This window comes from Ambystoma mexicanum, chromosome 5q, assembly GCF_040938575.1.
Source record: "Ambystoma mexicanum isolate Mex_15411 chromosome 5q, UKY_AmexF1_1, whole genome shotgun sequence".
Lineage (NCBI taxonomy): Eukaryota > Metazoa > Chordata > Amphibia > Caudata > Ambystomatidae > Ambystoma > Ambystoma mexicanum.
Genome location: NC_090933.1, coordinates 767,904,099 through 767,927,518, shown reverse-complemented (window position 1 = coordinate 767,927,518; position 23,420 = coordinate 767,904,099). Strand labels below are relative to the sequence as shown.

Genomic DNA, 23,420 nt, shown 5'->3' with positions numbered 1-23,420 from the left:
GGCATAGCTAGTGGGGGAGCGCTTGTATGGGGTTGACAGCTCTCTCGTTGCCTTGTCCCGGGGCAGTGTGCATCAGCATGCACGCATAACCTGGTAGAAAGTACGCTCACACACCATGAATTTCAACCAGTAACTGCTTTATTCCTGCGCCGGGCACGGCTTCACCAACTGGGACCACATGACTCATAACTGTGTTACGTGCCGCTGTCACCTGACATGCTTGCACTACATTACACTGCCCACCCTGCTTAGCCACCCATTTCTACTCACAAACACCCTTAGATCCACAATTATTTTGCCATGTCTGCTCTGTTGCAACCTGTATCTGTAACAGCCTTTTTTTTAAATAAAGGGAGGGGGACAGATAAAGGCCATCAGACATTGACAGTAATCTTACACTTCCGAACCCTCTCACTTCCTCCTCATTTAGTTCCTCCCATGCCCTGTCCGAGCCAGTGTCCGAGGCTTTCCCAAGTCTTAATAAATGCATCCCATGCTCGCTCTCTGGCAGTCCCAGTCCTTCAATGCCTTTGCTCAGTCAGCCTCAGTACCACTAGTACCTGGATATCCATGAAGAGCAAGGAATGATGAATGTGATAGAAAATACCTTGCCATTAGACTTCCACCAGGCCCTCCAAGCCCTCACCATGCATATATTAACCACAGGAATCACCTCATCTTCATCCATTTCCTATGGTCTGTCTTAGATAAGAACATTCTCAAACTTGCCCTGTCATCAGCTATGTCACTCCACGGCATTCCTTGCCCATTCTTTGCCCTCAAAGCTTTTCGCAGTGAACATGCACCAAATGTTGTGCAAATTATCTCCTTCGGCATAAAACTTATCACAACATATATACACATGGGCGTAATTTTAGGGGGGCACAGGGGTGTTTGTCCCCCCCCAACTTTCATGGCACACCATTTTGTCCCCATTCATTTGGCTGGGGCACCTTTTCTTCAGCTGTCATGTCCCCCCCCAACATTTTCAGCAAAGTTACTCCACTGTATATACATGGTTCTAAGTCACTCAATCCACTGTTTTATCGCAGCATTCGCAAATTCGGCCGAAGCCACCTTAAAGACCGTAAGCGTGGCCAGGATTAATGACCTCATATTCAGCTGCAAGGCTCTCAGTCTTTGCAGGCGCACATCTCATGTGGCATCGTTGTCAGCAACTTGACCCTACTGCTGAGCCAGCCAATAGCATCTCTCACAATGGGAAATGGACTAAGCCTCCACAAAACTGTTATCCAAACCTGGCTCGTGCTTAACCCTGAAAAAAATATTGTTGTCTGTACAGAGCAATACAAAGAGCCTATGGGAGTAGCACTATTTTCTCATTCTTGGTTGTGTGTCGGTTCGCCTTCTTCACTACTGCCATATTGTCTACGTTAAAATCCACCAACTTTCCAACATACAATAGAGGAGCAGATGTACACATCTGCAGGAGATCCTACCCCCTAACTCCCCTGTATTGGAGACATGAGACCTTGCACTGGATAACACCAGCTATTGTACCAACAGCGCACAAGTATTTGGAAGACGGTATCCATTAAGACAACGATATCGAATGTACCCCCGAGTTGATGACAGCCTGCAGGAGGAGATCCCTGAAGGAATATGAGAAAGAGCTAAGAAAATGCACTGATGACATCATAAGAAAGTGTGCACAAAGCCCTGAAATACTGAATGAACACAATGGCCCTCATTACGACCCTGGCGGAAAGTGACTGACCGGACCGCCACAGCGTAAATAGCGTTTCCGCCATTGCACGATGGAGCAAAGTGCGGCCCATTCCGACCCATCGGGCACGAGCACCACGCCATGGCGGAAGTGCAAAGTCCGCGATGGCGGAAATGACCCCAAAACGGCCCACACCGCCGCCGTACGGCGCCCTAGGTGCAATACCGCCACCCATCATAGCGGACACCGCAGTGAGCGCCAACCGTAAAGTACGGCGACCGTAAATATACGGAAACGGAAGTAAAAACATGTGCCCGGAACGGGAAACAACACCCCGTACACCTATAAAACCACTAAATACACACAACCACTAAAAACACCACCCTGAGACACATCCCAACCCGTCATCCACCCTAGTGAAACCAAGAAAAATGGGAAAAGTAGCGAAGAAAGCGTGCGACCGCAAGCGGCAGGTCCACTTCTCCCGTGAGGAACTCACCGTGCTAACAGAGACCCTCCAGGAGAATGCCGCCGCCGTCTTCTCCACGCAAATGACCAGGACGGCACTTGCCAACAAGAAGGCCATATGGGCCCTGGTGGCACAGCGGGTAAGTGCGGTGGGGACCGCACCCCGCAACCCACAGCAATGCAGGAAGCGGTGGGACGACCTGCGGATACGCGTCCGTAGCATACTTTCTGCCAACCGCAACATTGCCACAGCCACCGGGGGAGGGTCGGAATCACCCATCAAGCTGACCCCCTGGGAAGAAATCTGTGCCTCCACCATCGGAATGGAGAGCATAGAGGGAGTCGGAGGGATGGAGAAAGGAGTGCAGACATCCGGAGAATCAGGTAGGTGGCCCAAATAAAACAATGCCAAAACCACAATGTACAATCATGTGAAGTACCACGTGCCCACATAGTGCAACAGAAACACATGGCCAGGAGAACGTCCACACACATTGGCCTGATAGCGCACTTTAAAACCACAATAAATACATAAATAATTAAAAACCCCAATAACACCCACTACACGTGCAGCAGGCACACCCTAACTGCAGGCTGCCAAACAACTGCACCCTCACTCCACACACAAATGAAAGCACCTCCAAGGCCCCGACCCAAATCACCCTCAGGTACCACCCCAATGCATGTGATACATTGCCATTCCAATTCCCACAGACCCATTAATAACGCTCGCCCTCCTTTACTCCACCACAGGGTCCGATCCAAACGACGAGCTCCAGGACACCCCTACCAGCACACCTGCAAAGAGGGCCAAGACCGACGGCCAAAGACCCTCCACCTCAGCTGCACGCATCAAGACACGGCAGCAGCACATATCAAGTGGCAGCACACAGGAGGGAACATCAACAGGCACCCCAGCAGCCAGCATGCCCACAACACCACCACCACAGGTCCCCCCAATGGATGCCACAGAAGGTACTGCCTCTGGTGGCAGCAGCACCATAGGTGACACCCCATTAATGGCAGCATGCTCCGACACAGAAGACGGGGATGTCGAAGTCAGATCCATCCATGACCTGTCCCAATCCCCCTGTCTGTTCCATCCCGTACACCATGAGGATACCACGCAGGGGCACCCACAAGACGACGACTGGCCATCCCCCACAAGCCCTGTGGCAGGGCAACATGAGGCGAACAGCCCCTCTGTGACACCACCGCAAATGGCCATGGCCCAGCAGAGGCAACAGTCCCTCGACCAGTTAATCGTGCAACAGCAGCAACTGGCCACGCTCCTCAAGGACCATGCCGATGGATGTGGGGGCACTAAGGCAGACATAGAAACATCAACTGAGACACTTAGGGCACAAATCGAGAGTAGCACCGAGAGCCTGAGAGTCCAAATGGAGAGAAGCACCGAGAGCCTGAGGGGGGAACTGCATGCGACGTCCAAAGACGTATGTGCCGAACTTGCCGCAGTGCGCCGTGTGCTCACTGAGCTCTCACAAACCCTTAGGGACATGCATGGACGTGAGCAGGCAGAGACATCATCCGTTGCAAGTTCCGTCCAGGGCAGCCCCCAACGTAGATCTGGGAGGAACCTGCGCTCCACAGGCAGGGGTGCCCCTGATACCCGCAGAGGGGGCTTGCAATAGCGACTGCCCACTGACAATGAGCATCTTTGGACACTGGTGTTCGGGGGGGAGGTAGGAGGGTGGAGGGGGGGTGTTGGGCTCACTTGGGTGGCGGGTCGATAGGGTGTTCCACATGATATCACATATGCCATAAACAATGCACGATCAAACAATGAGATGTGTGGACAATGATCTTTGTGTACTAGGCCATCATAGGCGTACAGTCCTTTTTGTGCATGTACCAGACACACACAGTGCCATGAGTCCCGTGTCCATGTATCAGCCACCAGGCGTGAGTGCTAGAAGCATGCATCTATGAGATGCTGACGAATTTCACGGCCCTCCTGTGCCTCGCAGACTCCTTGAGGTGCTGCCACATCCCCACCCTCATCATGACCATCTTCAGGTGCTTGCAGTTCTGCGTCAGGGGGCATGGGCACATTTCTACGTACGCACATGTTGTGGAGCATGACACATGCCATCACCATCTTTGCAACCTTCTCATGGCGGTACAGGAGTGCCCCGCCAGACCTGCTGAGGCACCGGAAACGGGTCTTCAGTAGGCCGAATGCCTGTTCAATGACTACACGGGTACGTGAGTGGGCATGGTTGTAGTCCTCCTCATGCTGGTCCCGTGGGTTCCGGACTGGTGTGAGGAGCCATCTCTTCAGTGGATATCCGGCATCACCTGTATGTGGACGATAAACGAATTATGTGGAATGCCATTGCTACGTACGCACCCCCCCCCCCTTCCTGCAGGTCATTGCCGCATCACATACCCCACATCATCATGCATGAAATGAGACTCACCGAGTAGCCAGGATCTGTTCCCTGCGTGTAGCTCCATGTAGCTTGGTATTGTAGAGTTCCTCAAGACCATAGAATCATGGGTTGATCCAGGGAATCGGGCACAACAATGTGTAATGATCCTGTTGGAGTCACACACCATTTGTACATTCAGTGAATGAAATTGTTTTCGGTTGCGGTACTGGGCCTCCATGGCATGTGGGACGACCAATTCCACATGGGTGCAGTCGATGGCACCAATGCAACCCGGTATGCCGGCAAGTGCATGGAATCCCACTTTTGTGTTGGTAATTTCCTGCTCCGAGCGTGGTAGAGAGATGTAGTCGTCTGCGTGCTGCAGGAGGGCATCGAGCACTTGCAATAGTGTCCGTGAGAACAGTGGCTGAGAAATGCCATGCAACTGTCCGACTGTGTGCTGGTAGGTGCCTGTGGCCAGGAAGTGGAGTACAGACACCACCTTCAGTAGGGGTGGGATGGCGGTTGGGCTATCTATCATGCTGACAAGGTCAGCCTGTGTCATGTCCACAATGGCGGCTATGGTGTCCCGGTCCAAACGGTAGAGGGTGTGGATCTGCTCATCAGTGAGGTTGAACGGATGTGCTCGGAGGCGTGGGATTGCGGGCTGCCTGCGTGGTGGTAGTGGCTGTGCTGGCGGCCCTTGCTGGCCATGCCTTGCCCTCCTCCTCCTCCTGCGTCTCCTCCGTGCGGCCGGTTGTAGTTGGTGTTCGTCTTCTTCTTGGAGTTGGAGTACTTGCAGTGCTATCAGGTCCCCCAGGGCCAACATCGCGAGTCCGGCCGGTAGCATTTCGGAGTGGTTGTGGGAGGAGACTGGGCGTGCAATTTATGTGTTTTCAGGCTGTATGGCCTCCACCTGTGGTGATTCATTCCACCTGTGCAAGCTGCTCTCCCCTTTGGGCGAGCACGTCCCGCACACAACGCTGCAATTCGAGGAATGGCATCTTGCTATTGCAATCATGTATTAGTACCCGATGGCCGTGTAACATTGGTTGATATGTTCATTCGGCCATGGTCCCATTGTTTCACGTGCATTCTTTGCAGTCGCGAACAGACTTGTGAAGGGTCAGTGGAACAAAGTACTCGAGTAACGGTGGGCCCTCATGCATCACTGTACCGAGTTGCACCGACGGGCGGGGCGTTCCATTTGTGAGTGAAGGCAGTTGCCATTTTCACACACAGCCGCACTAGATGGATTAATTTGTGGTTTCAAGCGGCCACAGATGCCTTTTCGACGTGATGTTGCAAATGAGGAATTCGGAGGGCGGCGCTTTCGGTTTTCAGCTAGCGGCGAGGAGATGCCCACAGGTCTGACTGCAAATATAACGTTCTATTGTTCAGTGTCCTTGGGACAGGGGCCATGGCGAGGATGCAATGATTGATATGAATAGTTTGGGATGCGCAATAGCGAAGTGGATGATGAGGCCGGACGTTCCCAAATACATGTTACTTCACAACACTGGAATTACGGGCTGGGGCACAGTGGATTTTGCAGGCTGCATAACGCACAGATTCAATGGAATTCTCACATGTTATGTGAGTATGGAAACAGGCGTTCTCATTACGGGATGAGGGAATGATGAATGGATGCATGGGCAGATGATTTGATACGGTGTTTGCCATGTACAGGGCTTCTTGGAATCTGTCCGCCTCCCCTGCGCTATGTGATGCAGGGCTGCCATAGTGGGACCATCGTCTATCTGGCCTTGTTGAGCCCTCCCTGTCTCGACGCGCCTTCAGACACTTGTGTCCATGCACGTTACCAATCCCATCTGATGGATTCTGTTTTCACAGACGCATGCACAGGTACACTCGTTTGTGATGGTGTTTTCTCCTCGATATGGATAGTTATGAGTCGCAAGTGGTTTTGGGGTGGTGATGATCCTTTGGAGTGGGCTAGCATGCATATGGCTGTGGATCTAGTGTGATCATTGAAGTGAGTTGTTCGAATGTAGTTCTGATGGCCATTCTTTTCTTTTTCTTTTCTTTTGGTTGACAGGTATCTCCTCCCCTTTTGCCACTGCCATCTGTATGCCACTCCTGCAGATGGGTTTTACTCCCGACACCTGCTGCTTCGTGTTAATCAGTGGAGCAGCATTACGATCTTATGGGACGATCGCCAATGGGCCACATGCCCTTACGCAGTACTAGTGGCTCGGAGCAACATTTCGGCCTTTCAGCTGGACTAGTGCCTCCCTATTGGGACGGCCCTGCGGTTCTAGGCGCTTCCATGTTGCCTTTTCGTACGGAATGTAGCCCCTGTGTACCATGAGGGAACAGGGCGTCCCACAGGAAGTAGCTGGTCATTTCTTGCGGATGCAGCCCACAATGGTGAAATGTGTTTTGGAGTTCATGGCCTAATGGCTGTATGGGCTTGGTGAATCTGTTGTGCATTAAATTTCTATTCTGATATGGGCCGTGTAGCGTTCTTCTTTGCAAGTGATGTGGCATATTCCTATTTGGGGAGCGATGTATTGTGAGGAGATCTGCATTGGGTTCCAGCTTCGGAGTATAGTTGCGTGGTACTGTGCTGGGCGCGTTTGCCTACGAAGCCCAGTGAGGTCAGGGGTGAGGGCTGCCAATATGACTGTTTGGATGATGTCATGCTCAGGGGCGGGGGGTAGGTTTTGTGTAACAGATGCCGGTCAGCCAGGTGGATTGGTGGAATGATGTGATTATCGGAATTATGCTGCCTGTGTTTGCGTGCGTTTCTTGGTGGGAGACTGAGGTCATGTCCATTGGTATAGCTTCTGTATTCGTGCCATCTGTGCCCTGCAGCTCCCATTGGCCCCTCTTGTGATTCTTTTGTTCGTTGGCATGCATGGGTGACTTGTACATTTCACTGGTTGCATTGTGACTTCGTTGCACCTACGGGGAGTTGTACTATGTGGCCAGGAAGCGGTGTACAGGCACTCAGTGGGGCCGTTTACGGTTGATTCGCGATGCCGTACTTCTCACCATGGCGGAATGGTACTTTCCGCCGTGCTTGATGGCGTTAGGTACATGTCCGCTAGGGTCGGAATTCGCGTACCCTTGCGCCATGGTGCTAATTACGGTTTGGCATGGCGCGCGCGCGCGTACTTGGTGCAGTTAGCGTTGGCGTTCACTACGGTGTCGCTAATGGCATCGTACTTTACGGTGACGGGTCATAGTCGCACCGAGCGCTATTCGATGGCGGTATTGCATTTCCGCCATCGTTTTTCGCTTTCCGCCAGGGTCGTAATGAGGGCCAATGTATGAATCCTAGAGGAGAAATGGTGAAGTAAAGAATCAAGTGAACTTTAAAAGTGTAAAAGAAGATCACACGTTAGAAAGTGGTGCAGAAATCAGAAGTATAATGAATGTATATATACGCTGAAACGCAAGATAGATCAAGTCATCGTATAGGCTAGCTACAAGTAGTGAATAGAATGCAGGCGGAGGTGCCATTGTACAGAAACTGGACATTGGTTTCATGAAATAAGTAAGTCAAAGAACCATGAAGAGAAAATGAACGGCTGTGTTGCAGTATAACCAATGGACCCATATGCAGGCAGAGTGGTAACATAACCTGGGTGTGACAAACCCATACCTTTTCCCCCCAGGTAGTACACAAGAGCATTGGGTGCGTGTTGGCAATAAAAGGCTTGTGCGATTTTATTGCACACTTATGGTCATAACAAAACATAATCATAATTACAGTAACCATAATATGCTGTACTTTTGGGCATCGGGTCCCGAGGTTATCCCCTCTGGGCCGTGCCGCCTTTCTTGTCCCACGCCAGTGTGTGGTCACCGTTCGGTGACCTGTTTTCTTTCTCTTTCTTCTCACCCTTTTTCTAGGGTGGGAGGGTTCTGGGAAAAAGAAGAGACTCTGCGTTACACAAATAACTATTTTGATTGGGTCCCCGTACAGGGACCCAACTGGATCGCTTGGGTCCCAGTGCAGGGACCACAAACTGATTCTGGTTTTTTGCTGTCAAAGCAGCTCCTTATATTGGAGCCAGGGCTGCCCCTGGGTCTTTGTTATACCTGTGTGGGGGCTGGGAGCCCGCCCCCCGAACGGCTGACGCTGACGGCAATTGCACCATGTGGTGCCTAACACTGCTGATTCTATCTTGTTTCCTGCCCCCTGCTGACACACTGGGGCTTAGCACCCCTTGGGGAGGAAGGGCGAGGTGTTCTTTAACACCTCGCTCTTCCATCTTCTCTTCCCGGGCTAGCGGCGACTTGTGTCGCTTTGTAGTTGTACTGGGGTAGAGGGAGGAACACCGCCCCCCTTTGTTGGGCTGTTGCTCGTCCCTCTGCCCTGCCTGGCTGCATGGGGCACGGGTTACCCGGACTCACCTGGTGCCTGTGGCATTGCCCAGAATAGCAAGTTGTTGGAGCTGCGTTGGGAGGCTGTCTGGCCCAAAGTCAAGAACTGAGAAGTCGAGGTCAGCTATCTACGCTGAAGAGGAACATGTGTGCGGAGGATGAATCCTTTCAAGTCAAGATGCAAGAAAGAAAACAGAAGATGGCAAGTCTTAATTTATTCAAACATTTAAAAGCTTGTATAATTAACAGAATCGTGGTGTCTTATCACTTGAGTCGAGGCTGAAAATAGGGCTTGAACTTGGAGTTCCAGACACAATAGTGAGTGCCTTCACTCCTGTTGCATTCCTAGGACAAGACAACTCTGCAAGGCCAAGTACAAAGAGAATTTCATGACAGAAGGCATGGGTGACAAGAGATGTTGGGCTGTTTGGGTGGTAGGGGGGCAGCTCCATGTCCTATCTACTAGCACCTGGGTCTCGGCTTATGTGCTCCCAATTGAATCGAATGTTCCAGACATGGCACAAGTGTGCCAAACAAATTGTATTAGTCTATATAACGAAGGACCTTATAGCTTGAGAAACCAATGAAACACTGTGTAACTGATTTTTCTTAAATGACCTGTATGAAGACGTAGTCATAAGCTGTCCATCTGATAGCTGACAGCCAATAACAAACCTAGCTCCTATATGATTGTATATTTAGATGTGTCCCTTAACCAATCCCAACCCTTGTTAGGTTTTTTACTATTGCCATGGAGCATGAGGTCATTCTGACGCACAAAGAAAGCATATAATTGTATTTCAAGTGGAAATCGTTGAGTGAATGAGAGTACGTCCGTTGATGTTCGTTGTAACCTCCCTGTTTTAGATAATTGCTAATAAAACAGCAACTTGCCATCTTCTTGAGTTTGTCCAGTTATTTGGACTCTGAATTATTCTGGTGTAATCACATCGAGTAACAGGTGCACGGTTCTCAGGGCCATAAGCTCAGTACAATGCCAACACTATGAACAATGGATATGGTTTAAAAAGGAAGATGCACACTGATCCTTCCACCCATCCTGAATGGCCAATACAAAAAGGCTGTTCTTGCAGCATCTGAAAATATTTGCATTGGCTATTCCAGCGTGTCGTCTTTTGGAACATATGAACGCCCCATCGATCTGTCTTAAGAAAATCTGCGACATCCTCCAATATTGTCCATGAACATGACACCTAATCCGATGATGACGGAATCGGCCACCCTTCATACTCCTCTCAATGTTCCTTCAAAACATTGCCCCACTAGAGTGCATGTAAAATTCAAATGCACTAGCAATTTTTGTGCTTTCTTTATGTCTAAACTTCTCCATATTAACACTTGACCTAACAACTGCAGCAACAAATCCACCATCATATTTGGCCATCGAGAATACATTTTCTCAAAATGTAATTTAGTACCAAGTAATGTCAACGTCCTCTCTGTAGTGCTCTTGAGCTTGGCCTCATTTGGTGAGTTCTTTGGGCCTCATTACGAGGTGGGCGGTAAGGGATTACCGGCACCGGTAAGGGCACCGGTGCCGGTAATCCCTACCCGCCCTACTACGAGTTCCCTTTGCGGGTCCTCCCTTAATGCCTGGTTTTTCCAGGCGTTAAGGACGGGACCCGCAAAGGGACACTGGAGCTAATAAAGGAACCGCAATTTGCGGTACCGTTATTAGCGCCTTCCCCATTCCCATTGAGCCCTACATGGGCTCAAATGGGAATGGGGAAGGGCCTTGGTGAATGGGGAATTACCGGTCCTGCCAACCTTGGAATGGACCGGTAATTGCTCCATTCACCAATGCCGAGTCGGTAGGGTTTTGGAGGCAGCCATGGGCCTAATAGCTACATGGCTACCTCCAACCTCGTAATGAGGCCCTTTGTCTCAGTAAGGGTGGATGGCAATGGAGGTTATATGGTGGTGCAGGTTAAAAGGCGGGGAAACACTGAAAGGAGCGATAGAAATAGGAAGCATGGCAGTGAGAAGGGACGGATGATGCAGGGATCATTGGAATGCAGCTTTGTGACTCCCTTGATAAGTCTGGGCAGGGAAGGCAAGGAGCAAATGCAGAGCACAAGGATCAGGGAGAATTGTGTGAAGCAGAGGAATATTGGTCATTGCATTGAAGGTGATGGTGAGGATTGGTATTGATATTGTTTATTTGTAAAGCGCCTATACACAAAGCAAGTGTTTCAGAGCGCTCAAGGATGGAGGGAACAAGGGGAAAAAACAACAATCATTCAGAGCCCTTGAATTTCTGAATGATACAAGTCTGCAATAGGCAGAGTAAGTCCATGGCACAAGTGCATATAGTACAATTAACAATGTAGATAACAGCAAGTAGGTCTGACGACAATTCTGCAGTTGTTCCAAGTGCATTGAGGCGCGACCATGTAAGAAGGGGAGACAAGTGAAAACAGCTAGACGATCTTCAAGGCATGGTACATTCAGATCGTGCAAGTGCACAGATAGATGCAGAACGGGTGGACAAGTGCAGGGGGGGTGAGGGTGGGTCCAAGTGAGCCCAGTCAATCAGGGCTGGGGTAAGTGCTGAGAGATGCCACTCTCATGGGTCAATTGACCAAGTGCAGTAACTATGAGGCAAATGCAAGGCCCGGAGGCAATATGTGAGAGGACTGGCAAGGGTGCCAGGGACCTGTGAGACTCTGAGGTACACCAGGCGGCATGGAAGGTGGTGGTGAGGGTTGGATAGGGGACGATGGAGAGGAACGAGGAGAAAGGACAGCTGTGAAGAGAGGGAGATCAGAAGGGTGGCTGTAAAGCTCTCAGATATTGTGGTCCCGGTGGAAGGGCTATCCAGAGGATTGGAAAGGGAAAGGTTGTGGCGTTGGTGGATAGGCATGGCAGGGGCAAAGTAATGGCAGGTATTGATGAAAGTCTGAGTAGAGTCAAGATTTAAGGAGCAGGCTGGATTTGAGGAGCAGTATGCAGGGATATCGCAGGAGATCAGGAGGAATATGCCTGATTGCGGGCAAGAGATGTGAACAGCTATACCAGAGAGTGGGGGTTGGGGGGAGAAGTGGTATTGCAGACATTGAGGCCAAAGGGGTGGTTAGGATGATGGCCATGGGTGCTGATGATTTATGAGTAAAGTCTTGGACACCATCCTGCCTGGCAGCGGGTGCAACCAGTGTGCTAGCCACAGTGGCAGTGATGAAGGAAAGAAACTCATCCTTTGGGGCCATCAGAGTGTTGGCCATGGGCATCAGGGCGGATACCCTCATCACACAATACCACTATACCACTAATTTTCTTGCAAGCCCACAGGCAATAGGCCCAAACACCCAGCCAATCAGAGGCTTTCGGTTGGGGTGTTCATGCAGTATCTGTAGATCTGGACGTCCTAGTGATGCTTTCCAGACCACGTGAGAATGGCTCAGACTCAGAATACATAAATAGCCAACCCGCTAGACCGTCCACTGCGCAAAACACCAGCGCCTACAAGTTGAGGTTCAGCTGCCCTTATGTGGAGGAGCAAAACTATTCATATGTATATGTATATATGGTGGAAATGTAGGCCTACACGTCCGGTTGTGCCACTGTTCCCTCCTTTTTATGTTTCTGACATTGTGATTTGCTGAAAGGTGATCAATAGATGTGTGCCTTGGTCACAATTGGTGACCTCTACTGTCAATGTAATGGAAAGCGTTCCAGGTGCAATAGGCTTACCAAGAAAGTGTTGATCTATGATCTGAAAACGGGGGCTGAAACAGTAGTGTCTGCTTCACTGAAAAGACCTCCTGTCCAAACATCTAAAGCACAGTGCATCACTGCAGCCGCGGTGTAATGCTTTCAACGTAGATTGGAAAACAAATGAATGATAATGCATTGGTAAATCTTATTTGTGGGCAAAAAACACAACTGGGTCTTTTTTTTTAAGGGCTAATTTCATTAGGGGCAAGCCAACATTAGTGTGTTTGGGGTCTCGTCCGTGTCATTTTAGTCCGTTTAAAAATGTAATGACAAACTGTTTCAAAAAGCACTCGGTTTTGCAAAAAGGGCAGTGTTTACCTTGTATTCCTGTGGAATCCGCCTGCTTTTAGCAGGTGTTAAAAACACGCAACTTCCATTGTAATATTCTTTGATACCAGCACACACAGGGCATGCTGGCATAACGCCTTGTGGTATTTGAAGGCAGAGCAGAAACGCGGGGCCGAAATGTATATCCGATTATGTGCCGCCCTACATTACTTTCACAGGACGAAGCATGACCACTGACACCTGTGCTCTGCAGTCATTCAAAGGGCTTACACCTGGGGACTGCATCTCTTACTTCTGGTCCTCACTCCCGTGGGAACTGTGTTTCCATCGTTTTGAAATGCATTCGATGTAACAGAGCACAGGCATATCCTGTGCTCTTCATTCGACACATGCAGCAAGGTTAAGCACAGTGCTACATATCATGTCAATCCCGTGTACCTACATAGCATGTCAATCCCGTGTGCTTTTTTTAACATGATTTCATTTACAGGCCTCTCTCCTACGGTATAACCCTTGCCCTCGGGGAACTTCTTTCGCAAAAAGTGGTTGGGCTCCAAAGAAAACTCCCTTGAACGCGCAGCAGCCCTCGGTGATAGTGTGAAACTGAAAGTAGTTCGCAAGCAGCAAGACGGAAGTTCGCACGGGAAAAAAGAAATCCTGCTGTGCGCACAAGTGCGCCTTGCAGTGCATGGCATGTTCAGAGCCCCGGGAAGGAAGGACTGGCTGTCGCACCACAGGGAGCCAAGGGTCCAAACCCCCCCCCGGCTTCGCCTGACCTACCCCACCCTCCCTCCTAAAGTACAGCTGTCCGAGGAGCACCCTCCACCATGACTGGAGTCCCGCTGGTCTACAAATCCCCATCCGGACAATGTTAAATGGTAAGCGACACTTTCTGCTGCAGGGACCCGTGCGTGCGGAGGCAGGGTTCACATGGCGACCATTGCTCCAGGGCGGCGCAGCGTGTACAGCATTCCACGACTGCATTCTATTAATACTTGATCGTTGCTGCAGCAGCAGGGGGACACTTCTTGCATTTCAGGCTGTTCAGTGCCGAGACTGCGCAACAGCAAGCCAAGACACACACACACGGGAACTGCATGCAGATGCAAGAAGGCAGTAGAGATCCAGAGACACAGGGACGCTTGGGAACGAGGGGCACGAGAGAAACTAAGGAAAATGTGCATTTGGCCACTTGGGAATTGGAGGCAAATGAGTGGGGCAGAGAAGAGGTCCTAGGAAGCGGGCCAGGATACGCACACACGACTCTGGCAAGCAGAGAAGGACGACACTGGGAATTAGAGGTAGTGGGACACTTTGGACGCATAGGCATGGGGTGACAGGGGCAAGAGGGGTTCTGTGGGGGCAGAGGCATAGGGCAATTTACGAAGCAGAGGCTGGTGGCAACTGGGGTACAGAGGTGTGAGTGCTGGGGAGCCGATGCATAGAGGCAACTGGCAAGCAGAGGGGCAGGGGCGGCAGCCGGTTGCATGCGCACAGGGGGGTCTGAGAAGGAGGAGCGAGGAGGAAGCTCGGGGCAGAGGCAAGAGATGTTTGGTGGGCAGATGGGGCAACCTGGGAGCAGAGATAAGGAGGCGGCCAGGAATCAGAGACGCACACGGGGGAGCCTGGACGTCAGGGTACCAACAGAGCGGAGGCATAGAGAGTGGGAAGCATTGCCACCCTGCTGCCTCCTACTATCAAGGGAGAGCCAATGGGCGGTGGCACGTGCACCACAGGGAAGCAGAGTGGCACTTGGAAGCTGAGAACCAAGGGGACATGAGAAGCAGACAAAATGGGACACGAACAGTGACGCTGTGGGACAGACAGCACAGGCGTCCTGCGGAGCGCCGCCACACGACCCGGGGAGCAGAGAGACAGGTGCAATAGGGTGTCATTAGTTACCAGCCCCCGTTTAGTGACTAGCTAGTATAGCCACCCCCCCCCCCAACCAGGGGTGTTGCTAGGTCTGGAAAAGACCCTGGGCTAGGCTGATGTCGGAAGTGTCGGGACTGGGGGCTAGCTAGCCTTTTGGTTGTAGCTCCTGAGATTTTATCTGGGGCTACAACCAAAAGACCAGGGGACATAGCCCCCTGAGCAGCCCCCCCCCCCAGCAACGCCTCTGCCCCCACCCCCCTTTTAGGGGATAAGCTTGCCACATTCACCGCCCCCTGTCCTTAGCCGGACTTCACAGCCGCTCACCTTCCCAGCCCTCCAGCTCCGGGGAGCGCATTGTGGACCCGCCGGACGCCGCAGCACTAGCCGCTCCTTGTGGCCGGGGCCATCGACTCAGCACGACTGCGCCAGAGCGCCACCGGCCTCCCCTTATAGACTCCGGCAGGTTGGGAAATTCCCGTGTTTTCAAAATGAAAGTACAACTTCCTTGTGAGCTTTATTGGGCGTCGGGTGTATCTGGGAGCGGAACGACAAAAACCAGAAACGAGACTTGGAAAAACCCCACCACTTTCTACCTCGCGCGGGCGGTGCCCTTTCACCCAGTAATCACGCAACGTGCAGTCCAACTCTCCCTTCCTTGCACTGCCACACAGCCGGATCCTGTGTCTGGGCTGTTCGGCATAGGATAGGTGCGCCAGGCTGGTGTTTGGCCTGCATACAACCCCGCCACGAGGCCGCTTCTCGCCGCGCTCATTGTGCCGGACCCTCCTGGTAGAAGGAACAGGTGTCAGTGCGCAGCAGGGCAGTGGGACACAGGTGTGTGTTAGCAGGGCACAGGCAGCGATCGTGGTCACTCATATACATAGGCTTCGGTCTCATGCATCATCTCCCAGGTGCCCACTGACTGACACCTTCGCAGGGCTCAAGACGAGGGTACACGCGGGGACGTCCCCTGTTGGGGTCAGTCCCCCAGCTAAAATGAGAAACATTGAATGTCTTCTTTGAATGTATGAATTAAAGCCGATCTCGGGGATCGAACAGCAGTTGTCAGACCAAACACTACACGGCTACACAATGTAACCTGATGAAAAATAACAAACAACTAAGGTGAAATGTCCCATTTCGGTACTGCACGTTCCAGGGAAAACATTTGTATAGGTTTTTGAAGTTTAAAACATGCACACTTTGTTAACGTTTTCAAAACCACTATTACAAGAAAATTTCTTGGTTGTGTGTGTGTGTTGATTTTATGAAAGGTAAATGCCATTCGTCCTGTGCAATTTGGGTGGTTATACAAAGCCAATTTAATGAAATGTGCATATTTCCCCTTGATACAGCTAATTTCTGGCAACGCCCCAACCCATTGCGTTTGTTGATGAGTGCCCCACTTTTATTTTTAGGACTTGCCCCCTGCTTATGAGGTACTATATTCATTTCTGCCCCTGAATCTGGTTCCAGACAATATTTCTCTGAATAAGTTCCTGTTGCAGCCACAACTGCTCTTCCATGTGAAAGCTGCTAAACTTTGGAATTCTCTGCCACACCCACTTAAGGAAGTCCAACCATACATGACTTTTAGAGAAAATTACATAAACCTGCTCAAATCTACCAACTGGTAGGCCCGCCACCCACTCCAGGTAGATTGTATGCATAGTCAATCAAATATCTGCTGTATATAGATGACACTCTGTTTATATTTTATCTTTTGTTGTACCCCTGTTGTACTGCTAAACCTGTAATTATTTTGTACCTTGCCTATGTGCTGTAACTAAGATTTTAAGCCTTGCATCTTTCGTAATATGCTGCGTCCTGATACCCCTGGGTCTGGTGCGCATTAAACGTGAATAAACAAACAAACAAACTCGGTGGACTCTCCTACTTTGAGAGCTCTGTGTGTACGGGCACAGTGGCTGGGGAAAGCCGGTGCTCGCACGCTGAATGCAGGGGTGTGCAGTTGGCAGGAGCTGCTCTTCTGCGGGTGGTGGGGGGGGGGGGGGCGGTCACAGCCTATTTGTTTCACCTGGTTGCTTGTCCTGTTGGTTTGTGTGCGAACATAAGGGCGCGTTCACCCCGCGCCTCTGAAGGAACATGTATTTCATTTGTAATGGAAAGGCTGTGCTACGTGGCACGAGAAGCTGACCTAGCATTTGTTTAGCACGCTGAACTGAACTCTCCGTCCTTACAAATAAAAGGGCCGTAGACCAATACTTCGCAAAGTAAACCAATGTACCGTTTCTACGTGTGCTTTCTAGCACACACCCTTTGCTACAGTAATATTGCTTCCCTTTCCAGGCTGAAGTCATCTAGGGAACGAGAGTCTTGCGCCTTCACAAAAAGACAAGCGGCTTCACTATGGTAACTTCCATGGTGAAGTTGCACAACGTGCATTTGGGGAGAGCAACCCAAGCATGGCAGACACTTTATATATGTGGCATGGCGTCTTGCCTGCTCAACTCGACTACAAACAAAAAAAAAAAAAAACTTCTGTCACAAAATCCTGCACAGTGAGATATAACGATTTGCCCAGAATCACACACTCAGATTGTTACAGTCGTACATGACAGCGTGTAACCATCTGGAGCAGATCAACACCATTGCTTGTGTTTCAATTAGCACGTCACTGTTCAAGTGTGTCACTGTGACTTGCGTTTTACATGAGTTAGTCACTTACTATGCCACGCTCCATGAGTGTCACACTGAGACGTGTGCAGTACACAATTTGGCTCTGTTATGCATGAGTGTGCGCCTGTGCCTTGCCCCAATGCAGGCAGTGGCCTCGCACACAATTGGGCTGGCCCCCTGAGAGCATTGCTGAGCACCCTCACCCCACTAGGATCCTCAGGATCCTCAACAAAGCACTGGTCGTGCCACACTCTGGGTCGAGCATGCTCAATGCCCATGATCATCATAGCGCTGCAGGGGCACAGGCACTCTTCCTTAGGTGAAAGATGTAAGTACGTTTTTTAATTGAAGCTTAACTCTTGCACCTAGTATAGAAACAAGGGACGGTGCCTAGCACCCAAATTAACCAGCCACCCTCCCCAATCTATGTGTCACACAATAAACTGTTTAATGTCAGTTCTTTATTCAGCCCTATTTCTGATTCATATCATACCCCTCAAGTCCCTTCCCCTGATCTACCAGTGAGTCAAGAAACAGGCCGGTGTACAGGAAATATATTTGTATTTATTTGGATGACAGGTAATAGAAAATCACACTAGAATGTCACACACCACTTTATCCGTGGCACATCCCAATACACTTCTCTCTACATAAATAGCTCACACAAATTTGGTTGGGATAACTCAAATCACAATATTTTACTGTGTACACATTTCAGAATAAATAATCATCAACACTGGTACCTGAATAAAATCACTTTACGTTTGCAATACGGTCCAATTTCAGTTTTCCTGTGCACTTAAAAGGCTAGCAGTAAATAAACACAGGGTGATTTAGCAGTGGGTTTTTCAGACTCCCACTTTTTTGGTCTGTGTTGGGGAAATCGGACAGAAAAATTGGGATGATTTGAGAATCTTGGATTTCAGACCCCCCTCCACCCAAAAGCCTGTTTTGGGGAAGCTGAACAGAAAGACTGCCCAATTAAATTACAGACTATAGTTTTCAGTACACAATGTTTATGAGCTTTGTTAATTTAGAATGTTAACATAAATCACCCCTCCGTGTTCCGCCAAGGGGAATTAATTATTTTTTTCCTGTTAAATAGGCTAGGGATCTACACAGTTTTGCCTCCCACCCATTATAAAGGGAAATGATTTAAGGCAATCAGATTCCCCCAACTTTGGTTTCAATTGCCTACATTCTACTCCCATTGAAAGCCTCTGTTTAAAGTCTTGGAAAGCCAGCTGCATTTCAGGACCCTCTTGGAGTACAGGGCAGGGGTCTGGTCACTCCATTGTCAAGGTTGGTCCCCCATTCTTTACCATAGGGTCCAATCAGCTTTTTTAGGCTTCCCCAGCAATAAGCAGCTCCACCCAGATCAAATCTCAGCAATCTCCTCTAGTGTTTTTTGCAGCTGTCATATGTAAGTTTCAGCAGCTCTCTCCGATGGTACTTTTAGCAGCTATTCTCCTCCCTCACAGTGCATCCACTTTAAATACTAGTGGTGACACCATCCAGTTAACAACATTGGGCAGTTCCCTAAAAGAGTTCGCAAACAGAGAATTGGCCAGTTACCCTTCTCTCTCCTCACAAATCCAGCCTCTCTCTATGGATTGGTTTAGGAGTATGGAGCAGACATATGGGAATACCCATTTGCAATCCCCTTTTGTTTTCATGTCAAATGTTGGCAAACTCTTTGTGATTTACTAGTAACTATATATATATATATATATATATATATATATTCAGTGAAAACACTTTGTTAAAGGGACGTTATGGTTAAGTTGTGCTACTAAAAATCTATGAAATTCAGTGAAAAAACATTGTTAAAGGGACGTTATGGTTCCAAGTAAAACCGAAAAACCCTTGAAATTCACAAGTTATGGTAAGCTAAGCAACCATAACTCGCGCCACCATCGTGCCTGCTAAGCCTAACACCCAGGACATCAAAGATGACATCACAAATGTCATTTGTGACATTTTTTCCCAAACTGGAACGCCTGCGGCGTCCCGGTGTAGGAAGGAAAATCTTTTACCAAGATGGACACCATGGAAAGGGAAGGCGCGGTGTATAAAGGGAACACAACAGGGCATTGGCGGGAGGGACCAGGAGAGAGACACGGGGCATGAGAGGGGGGTGGGGGGGAACAGGGGAGACACAGGGCATGAGCGGGAGGTGGGGAACAGAGGAGAGACACGGGGCATGAGCGGGCGGTGGGGGGAACAGGGAAGAGACACGGGGCATGAGCGGGGGGTGGGGGGAACAGGGGAGAGACGCAGGGTATGACCGGGGGTGGGGGGAACAGGGGAGAGACACGGGGCATGACCGGGGGGTGGAGGGAACAGGAGGGAGACACGGGGCATGAGCAGGGGTGGGGGGAAACAGGGGAGACACGGGGCATGAGCAGGGGGTGGGGGTAACAGGGGAGAGACACAGGGCATGAGCGGGGGTTGGGGGGAACAGGGGAGACACAGGGCATGAGCAGGGGGTGGGGGCAACAGGAGAGAGACACGGGGCATGAGCGGGGGGTGGGGGCAACACGAGGTAGACACGGGGCATGAGCGGGGGCTGGGGGGTACAGGAGGGAGACACGGGGCATGAGCAAGGGGTGGGGGGGTAACACGAGGGAGACACAGGGCATGTGCAGGGGGTGGGGGTAACACGAGGGAGACACGGGGCATGAGCGGGGGTGGGGGGAACACGAGGGACATGGGGCATGAGCAGGGGATGGGGGTAACACGAGGGAGACACGGGGCATGAGCGGGGGGTGGGGGAACAGGAGGGAGACATGGGGCATGAGCAGGGGGTGGGGGGCAACACGAGGGAGACACGGGGCATGAGCGGGGGTGGGGGGTACAGGAGGGAGACACAGGGTATGAGCGGGGTGTGGGGGGTTACACGAGGGAGACACGGGACATGAGCAGGGGTGGGGGGAAAAGGAGGGAGACACGGGGCATGAGCGGGGGGTGGGGGGTACAGGAGGGAGACACGGGGCATGAGCGGGGGTTGGGGGGAACAAGACAGAGACACGGAGCATGAGCAGGGGTGGGGGAACAGGAGGGAGACACAGGGCATGAGCGGGGGGTGGGGGGCAACACGAGGTAGACAGGGGGCATGCGCAGGGGGTGGGGGTAACACGAGGGAGACACGGGGCATGAGCGGGGGTGGGGGGAACACGAGGGAGACACTGGCATGAGCGGGGGGTGGGGGAACAGGAGGGAGAAATGGGGCATGAGCAGGGGGTGGGGGGCAACATGAGGGAGACACGGGGCATGAGCGGGGTGGGGGGTACAGGAGGGAGACACAGGGCATGAGCAGGGTGTGGGGGGTAACACGAGAGAGACACGGGGCATGAGCGGGGGATGGGGGGTACACGAGGTAGACACGGGGCATGAGCGGGGGGGTGGGGTGGAACAGGAGGTAGACACGGGGCATGAGCGGGGGGTGGGGGGAACAGGGGAAACACAGGGCATGAGCGTGGGGTGGGGCGAACGGGAGGGAGACACGGGGTGTGAGCGGGGGGTGGGGGGAACAGGGCACACGGGGCATGAGCAGGGGGTGGGGGCAACAGGAGAGAGACACGGGGCATGAGCGGGGGGTGGGGGCAACACGAGGTAGACACGGGGCATGAGCGGGGGCTGGGGGGTACAGGAGGGAGACACGGGGCATGAGCAAGGGGTGGGGGGTAACACGAGGGAGACACGGGGCATGTGCAGGGGGTGGGGGTAACACGAGGGAGACACGGGGCATGAGCGGGGGTGGGGGGAACACGAGGGACATGGGGCATGAGCAGGGGGTGGGGGTAACACGAGGGAGACACGGGGCATGAGCGGGGGGTGGGGGAACAGGAAGAAGACATGGGGCATGAGCAGGGGGTGGGGGGCAACACGAGGGAGGCACGGGGCATGAGCGGGGGTGGGGGGTACAGGAGGGAGACACAGGGCATGAGCAGGGTGTGGGGGGTTACACGAGGGAGACACGGGACATGAGCAGGGGTGGGGGGAAAAGGAGGGAGAGACGGGGCATGAGCAGGGGGTGGGGGGTACAGGAGGGAGACACGGGGCATGAGCGGGGGTTGGGGGGAACAAGACAGAGACACGAAGCATGAGCAGGGGTGGGGGAACAGGAGGGAGACACAGGGCATGAGCGGGGGGTGGGGGCAACAGGAGAGAGACATGGGGCATGAGCGGGGGGTGGGGGGCAACACGAGGTAGACACGGGGCATGAGCGGGGCTGGGGGGTACAGGAGGGAGACACGGGGCTTGAGCAAGGGGTGGGGGGGTAACACGAGGGAGACAGGGGGCATGAGCAGGGGGTGGGGGTAACACGAGGGAGACACGGGGCATGAGCGGGGTGGGGGGAACACGAGGGAGACATGGGGCATGAGCAGGGGGTGGGGATAACACGAGGGAGACACTGGCATGAGCGGGGGGTGGGGGAACAGGAGGGAGACATGGGGCATGAGCAGGGGTGGGGGGCAACATGAGGGAGACACGGGGCATGAGCGGGGGTGGGGGGTACAGGAGGGAGACACAGGGCATGAGCAGGGTGTGGGGGGTAACACGAGGGAGACACGGGACATGAGCAGGGGGTGGGGGCAACAGCAGGGAGACACGGGGCATGAGTGGGGGGCAACAGGAGAGAGACACGGGGCATGAGCGGGTGATGGGGGGTACACGAGGTAGACATGGGGCATGAGCGGGGGGGTGGGGTGGAACACGAGGTAGACACGGGGCATGAGCGGGGGTGGGGGAACAGGGGAAACATAGGGCATGAGCGTGGGGTGGGGCAAACGGGAGGGAGACACGGGGTGTGAGCGGGGGGTGGAGGGAACAGGGCACATGGGGCATGAGCGTGGGTGGGGGGAACAGGGGAGACACGGGGCATGAGTGGGGGTTGGGGGGAAGGAGGGAGACACAGGGCATGCGCGGGGGGTGGGGGGAACGGGAGGGAGACACGGGGCATGAGCGGGGGGTGGGGGGAAAGGAGGGAGACACAGGGCATGAGCAGGGGGGTGGGGGCAACACGAGGTAGACACGGGGCATGAGCGGGGGCTGGGGGGTACAGGAGGGAGACACGGGGCATGAGCAAGGGGTGGGGGGGTAACACGAGGGAGACACAGGGCATGTGCAGGGGGTGGGGGTAACACGAGGGAGACACGGGGCATGAGCGGGGGTGGGGGGAACACGAGGGACATGGGGCATGAGCAGGGGATGGGGGTAACACGAGGGAGACACGGGGCATGAGCGGGGGGTGGGGGAACAGGAGGGAGACATGGGGCATGAGCAGGAGGTGGGGGGCAACACGAGGGAGACACGGGGCATGAGCGGGGGTGGGGGGTACAGGAGGGAGACACAGGGTATGAGCGGGGTGTGGGGGGTTACACGAGGGAGACACGGGACATGAGCAGGGGTGGGGGGAAAAGGAGGGAGACACGGGGCATGAGCGGGGGGTGGGGGGTACAGGAGGGAGACACGGGGCATGAGCGGGGGTTGGGGGGAACAAGACAGAGACACGGAGCATGAGCAGGGGTGGGGGAACAGGAGGGAGACACAGGGCATGAGCGGGGGGTGGGGGCAACAGGAGAGAGACACGGGGCATGAGCGGGGGGTGGGGGGCAACACGAGGTAGACAGGGGGCATGCGCAGGGGGTGGGGGTAACACGAGGGAGACACGGGGCATGAGCGGGGGTGGGGGGAACACGAGGGAGACATGGGGCATGAGCAGGGGGTGGGGGTAACACGAGGGAGACACTGGCATGAGCGGGGGGTGGGGGAACAGGAGGGAGAAATGGGGCATGAGCAGGGGGTGGGGGGCAACATGAGGGAGACACGGGGCATGAGCGGGGGTGGGGGGTACAGGAGGGAGACACAGGGCATGAGCAGGGTGTGGGGGGTAACACGAGGGAGACACGGGACATGAGCAGGGGGTGGGGGGCAACAGGAGAGAGACACGGGGCATGAGCGGGGGATGGGGG

The 23,420-nt window shown here is 52.9% G+C and overlaps 1 protein-coding gene and 1 long non-coding RNA gene across 4 annotated transcripts in view; one reads left to right on the top strand and one right to left on the bottom strand.

The window, feature by feature from the left end:
* LOC138497650 (uncharacterized) overlaps positions 1–15,336 on the bottom strand; it is a 60,115-nt gene extending 44,779 nt beyond the window's left edge. Inside the window, exon 1 of one of the 3 annotated variants that reach the window (XR_011278630.1) lies at positions 15,127–15,336. This is a non-coding gene — a long non-coding RNA (uncharacterized lncRNA). The remainder of the gene's footprint in view (positions 1–15,126) is intronic. The other 2 variants (XR_011278629.1, XR_011278628.1) reach the window with 2 other exon arrangements.
* The window catches only part of IL7 (interleukin 7), a 405,016-nt gene continuing 395,113 nt past the window's right edge, over positions 13,518–23,420 (top strand). Inside the window, exon 1 of the mRNA XM_069621245.1 lies at positions 13,518–13,805. Within this exon, the coding sequence (XP_069477346.1) occupies positions 13,796–13,805 (10 nt within the window). The 5' untranslated portion in view covers positions 13,518–13,795. The remainder of the gene's footprint in view (positions 13,806–23,420) is intronic.